Source organism: Otolemur garnettii, unplaced genomic scaffold, assembly GCF_000181295.1.
Source record: "Otolemur garnettii isolate 467f Iridium unplaced genomic scaffold, OtoGar3 scaffold00068, whole genome shotgun sequence".
Lineage (NCBI taxonomy): Eukaryota > Metazoa > Chordata > Mammalia > Primates > Galagidae > Otolemur > Otolemur garnettii.
The window spans coordinates 4816311-4822008 of NW_003852463.1; the positions used below are offsets into that span (position 1 = coordinate 4816311).

The window sequence follows — 5698 nt, forward strand, 5'->3', positions numbered from 1 at the left end:
AAAAAAAAAAAAAAAAAAAGAATGCATTTTCTCGGGTAGCACCTGTGGCTCAGTGAGTCGGGCACTGGCCCCATATACCCAGGGTGATGGGTTCAAACCCAGCCCGGCCAAACTGCAACAAAAAAATAGCCAGGCGTTGAGCCATGCCTGTGGCTCAAGAAGTGGGCACAGGCCCCATATGCCGGAGGTGGCAGGTTCAAGCCTGGCCCCAGCCAAAAACTGCAAAAAAAAAAAAAAAAAAAAAAAAATAGCTGGGCATTGTGGTGGGTATCTGTAGTCCCAGCTACTCAGGAGGTTGAGGCAAGAGAATCGCCCAAGTCCAAGAGCTGGAGGTTGCTGTGAGCTGTGATGCCACAGCACTCTACCAAGGGCAACAAAGTGAGACTCTGTCTCTGAAAAAAAAGAAAAAGAATGCATTTTCTCAAACTATTTAAACATTAAGGAAGGCCAGATGCAATGGCTCACGCCTGTAATCCTAACACTTGGGAGGCTGAGTCAGGTGGATTGCCTGAGGTGGCAGGTTCAAGACCAGCCCAAGCAAGAGTGAAACCCCATCTGTAAAAAATAGCCAGGTGTTGTGGTGGGCACCTATAATCTCAGCTACTCGGGAGACTGAAAGAAGAGATTCGCTTGAGCCCAAGTGTTTGAGATTGCTGTGAGCTGTGACACCACCACCCTCTACTGAGGGCCACAAAGTGAGACTGTGTCTTCAAAAATAAATAAATAAATAAATATAAAATAAAAATAAACTCAAGGAAGTTGTAATGATCTCAGGAATTTGGTATGGGAAGATTCTCACCCCATCCAACTTGCCTAGACAGACTAAATGAGCCTAGACATCTTTAATTTTAATTCTTAAAGAATTGTATGGCTCAGCGCCTGTGGCTCAAGGGGCTAAGATGCCAGCCACATATACCTAAGGTGGTGGGTTCGAATCCAGCCCGGGCCTATCAAACAACAACGTCGGCTGCAACCAAAAAATAGCCGGGCATCGTGGCGGGTGCCTGTGGTCCCAGCTACTTGGGAGGCTGAGGCAAAGGACTTGCTTGAGCCCAGGAGTTGGAGGTTACTATGAGCTGTGATGCCAGGGCACTCTACCCAGGGTGACAGCTTGAGGCTCTGTCTCCAAAAAAAAAAAAAAAAGAATTGTACATTTGGTAGCTGAGTGCGGTGGCTCACACCTATAATCCTAGCACTCTGGGAGACGAAGGTGGATGGACTGCCTGAGCTCAGGAGTTTAAGATCAGCCTGAACAAGAGTGAGACCCCCATCTCTAAAAAAAAATACCTGGGCATATGGCAGGCTCCTATAGTCCCAGCTACTTGTGAAGCTGAGGCAAGAGGATCTCTTGAGCCCAAGAGTTTGAGGCTGTTGTGAGCATAACACCCCAGCACTCTACCAAGGATGACAAAGTGAGACTCTGTCTCAAAAAAAAAAAGAATTATACATCTGTATAGTTGATAACTTCAGGAAATGGTTGGTTTTATAACAATTTCTGTTCATTGCTAAAATCTCTGACTTTTAACTGTAGAAGTTTTTGGAAGAAAGTAGATGTTATACATTTACATTTCCTTGACCTGCATATTAATTTTATCCTTTCTTTTGCTCCTAATTAGGTTCTATCATAATGAATGGATCTAGTGTGGCAAATACATCACCCAGTGTAAAATCCAAAGAAGACCAAGGGTTAAATGGGCACGATGAGAAGGAAAACCCATTTGCAGAGTACATGTGGATGGAAAATGAAGAGGATTTCAACAGACAGGTAAAGAAAGAAGTAAAAAGTTAATGATACATGTAACTTAATAGCTATAATTTACTGTAAGTCTATTACAAAAGAAATTGGTACAGTGGCTTTAGAATAACTCAAAAATATATGGAGGCCTCATCTGGGGTAATAAGGAAAAGTCCTCAGCTAGTAAGAGACCAGAGTGATAGGACATGGAGGAAGATACTGATATCTTTATATCATAATGATTAAAAGAGGACACAAACAGAGATTAATCAGTTGACGGGTGAAAATCCTCACATGATGAGCCCATGTATAAACACATAGATTTGCCTGGACCTCTCACCCTACATTATACAATATGCTCTTTAAGTATAGTTCATATTACACAGTAACTGCTACAGAGAAGCCCTGTTCTTAGCCTCATTCTGGATAGATTTGTTTATTGGATTTGCCTATGTGACTATAAACCACTCTAGCAAATTCCTGGAATTTAAATCAAATAGGACTCTCCCAGTCCCAGAGGATTGACTTAAAGCCTTTGTATCAAACCAAGGTGGCTAAGCTCCTTTATCCTGCCTTGATTCCATCTTTAATCCTAGGAACCATATAATGATCAATGTGAAACTAATTGCTTAAACTGTGGAGCAATAAAAAACAGAACGGCAATGAGGTTCTTTTTCTATACTTGGTGACTTGTTGCTTTTATTTGCTTGTAGGAAATGTGAAACTCTGCATTTCATTTTGAAAATAAATGCAGGCATAAAAGAAGTTTAAGAATTCTCAGTGAAGATATATTTGCCATGGGATTTTAGAAAGGTTGTTACTTGGCTCTTGTGTTGACCTCTGTTCCTCTCTGCCTTTAGTTAGCCTCTGAATGAAAAATACATTGTTGAGAGCATAAAGAAAGTTTACTAGCTTTGCCAATACTCACTAACATGCTCTGAACCCCACTGATCAGGATTGTACTGGGACTATTAGGAGGCTTGTATCTGACCTGTGGGGTCAGTTGTAATCTCCTATATGTAGGAGCTTATCAAACTAAGACAGGGTGCATGGTAAAATGCTGGAAAGCTAAGGGCTTGCAGAAACATACATACACCACACACATACACAGTCTTTGAGGGAAGACTGTTAAGAAGCTTTAAAAGTTATAATAACTTGTTTCAGGAGAGCTAGGAAAGCAATGACAGCTATATCCTTGGAAGCTTCTAATACTGCAGCAAATAACATGCCCTAAGAAGACTGAGCAGGTGGCTTGGTGCCTGTAGCTCAACTGGCTAAGGTGCCAGCCACATACACCAGAGCTGGCGGGTTGGAATCCAGCCCAGGCCTGCCAAACAACAATGATAACTACAACCAAAAAATAGCCAGGCACTGTGGCGGGCGCCTGTAGTCCCAGCTACTTGGGAGGCTGAGGCAAGAGAATCGCTTAAGCCCAGGAGTTGGAGGTTGCTGTGAGCTGTGATGCCACGGCTTCAACCCAGGGCGAGAGCTTGAGGCTCTGTCTCAAAAAAAAAAAAAAAAAAGACTGAGCAGGTAAACAATCGTTCAATTTCCCTAACCCTAACATTTCACAGGTTGCCAGTGTTATTTTCAAACTGTTATGTTTGAAGTCAGGGGATTGGCTATTTTAGAGAAGCCTTTGTCCTTCCTTAACTGAGAAGCAGGATGGTTTAGGAGTCTAACATGATAGATGTTAGTTTTTCTGTATGCCTGTATGTTAACTGTTTCACCACAGTGAACTGTGCAGTCCTTATCACCATCAATCCCATGTCATTACTAGTATAGCTTTCATGGTAATTCAGAAAAGCTTTTACATATTATGCATCTTGAATTAGATCTTCAGGAAGAAGAAATTGGTTTCTAGCTAGAAACCCTGATAAAATATCATCTGACTTTCCAATAGAATATCTAAGAAAACACAGAATAAGATGGAAACAACTTACAACCTTAAAAACTGGAATTGACAGTCACTGGTCTGTTGAAAATATTTTCATTCACTCTGAGCCTGATAGAACTGAGTGAAATGTAGTTTTGAGGGGAAAAGGATTAAGTTCTAATAAAAGGCAGTGTCACTCATTGAAGATGTCAGAAGTATAACTCAGGTAAGAGGAGAAGTAATTCCTAACATACTAGTATAATTGAATGGTTTAGATCCCCCCACATCTACACACACAGAATTTTTAAGAGGGAAGAAAAAAGACTCGGTTGGGCTAAGGAAAAAAAGGGGTGGAGGGTGTAATCTAATTATATGCAGTTTGTAAGATACACTCTCACTGGCAATCCATGCTGTGGAAAAAGATGAACAATTCTTGACAAATTTTTAAATCTTTTTTTTTCAATTTTTAAATCTTATTGCTAACTAGGAGATTTTTATTTCTCTAAGCTTTTGTTATTTCCCATGGGGTGTTTAGTAAGTGAAAGTCAGGACAGATATATTCCAAAACGTCAATAATATTCATTCATGTGTGAGTGTTGAGATTAAGGGTAACTTTTTTCTTTCCACTTGATTTTCTTAGTTCTTTAATTCTTAGGCAAAGCAAATGGATTACTTCTACAATAAGGGGAAGAGGTTCACATGTAAAAGCCCTACAACAGAAATATCTGAAAATGCTTCGGAAAGGGAAAATAAGAATGCAGAAAGAAAACACCAGGAAAATTACAAAGCAGCCAATATCAATACTGGATAAAGTAGAAATTGAAGGGAAGAATATTAAATTTCATTTAGATAAACTCCACAATGAAAATTTTATATTTATGAATGTTTTTTCAAGTAATATAGCAATGAAGTATGTAAAGGAAAAAAGCTAAAACAGGGAAGAATCCCTATCCTAGTGGGAGACCTTAACTTATGATACATTTATTCATTCAGCAAATGTTTATTGAATCGGATAATGTACTAGATGCTTTGATTCAATAGGCAAGACATTATAAGAATATATTTATATAAAAGGATATTAATTAACATATATCAAGGATTATATGCTATGATAGCAAAGACATTACTTTTCAATACCACTGGGGTATTTATAATAATCCATTATCTATTTAGGGGATCAAAACCATAGTCACAAATGATATAAAAATTAGTGACATTGATAATATAAATATCCAATCTGAGGGATATGACCAAAGCTATATAGTAGTTGGTGGGATTACAGGAATGAGGCACTGTGCCCAGCTTGCAGATATAATTTTTCCTATACTACCGTATGTGAATGAAAATTATGTTCCAAGAAATGATGGAAAGAAATGTACTAGAAGATAAAGAGTACTTATATCTGAGTGGCAAAATTATATATAATGAATATTTTCCTTCTTTCTCTAAAGTCATATAATGGCAAGAATGTAAACTCTAAAAACTTTTTAGAAAGGCAGTTTGATCTTCTCCATCTGAAGTATGTTTCTCAGTAAAGTGAAATTTTACAGAAGTAAACTACAAGTATACCTTGGAGATATTGTGGTTTCAGTTCTAGACCACCACAATAAAGTGAATAACATGATAAAATGAATCACATAAATTTTCTGGTTTCCCAATACATATATTTTAAAAGTTACAATATACCGTTCTATAGTCTATTGTGTCTAATAGCACCCAATGCACATGTTTATTAAAAAGCCTTTAGTATTAAAAAAATGTTAACAATCATCTGAGCCTCAGCAAATCACAATCTTTTTGTTGGTGGAGGGTCTTGCCTTAATGTTGATGGTTGCTGACTGGTCAGGGTTGCTGAAGGCTAAAGTGGCTGTGGCGGCAATTTCTTGAAATAAGACAATAATGTAGTCAAACATGGTGGCACATGCCTGTAGTCCCAACTACTCAGGAGGGGATCACTTAAACCCAGGAGTTTGAATCATCATGAAATCCTGTCTCTCGGCTTGGCGCCTGTGGCTCAAGTGGCTAAGGTGCCAGCCATATACACCTAAGGTGGAGGGTTCGAATCCAGCCCGGGCCCGCCAAACAAC

At 39.0% G+C, this 5698-nt stretch overlaps 1 protein-coding gene across 2 annotated transcripts in view; it reads left to right on the forward strand.

The window, feature by feature from the left end:
• PAIP2B (poly(A) binding protein interacting protein 2B) overlaps positions 1 to 5698 on the forward strand; it is a 48315-nt gene that overhangs the window by 36201 nt on the left and 6416 nt on the right. For both annotated transcript variants that reach the window (XM_023515314.1, XM_012807401.2), the window contains one exon: positions 1617 to 1765. In XM_023515314.1, coding sequence (XP_023371082.1) covers positions 1628 to 1765 — 138 coding nt within the window. In that variant the 5' untranslated portion in view covers positions 1617 to 1627. The remainder of the gene's footprint in view (positions 1 to 1616; positions 1766 to 5698) is intronic.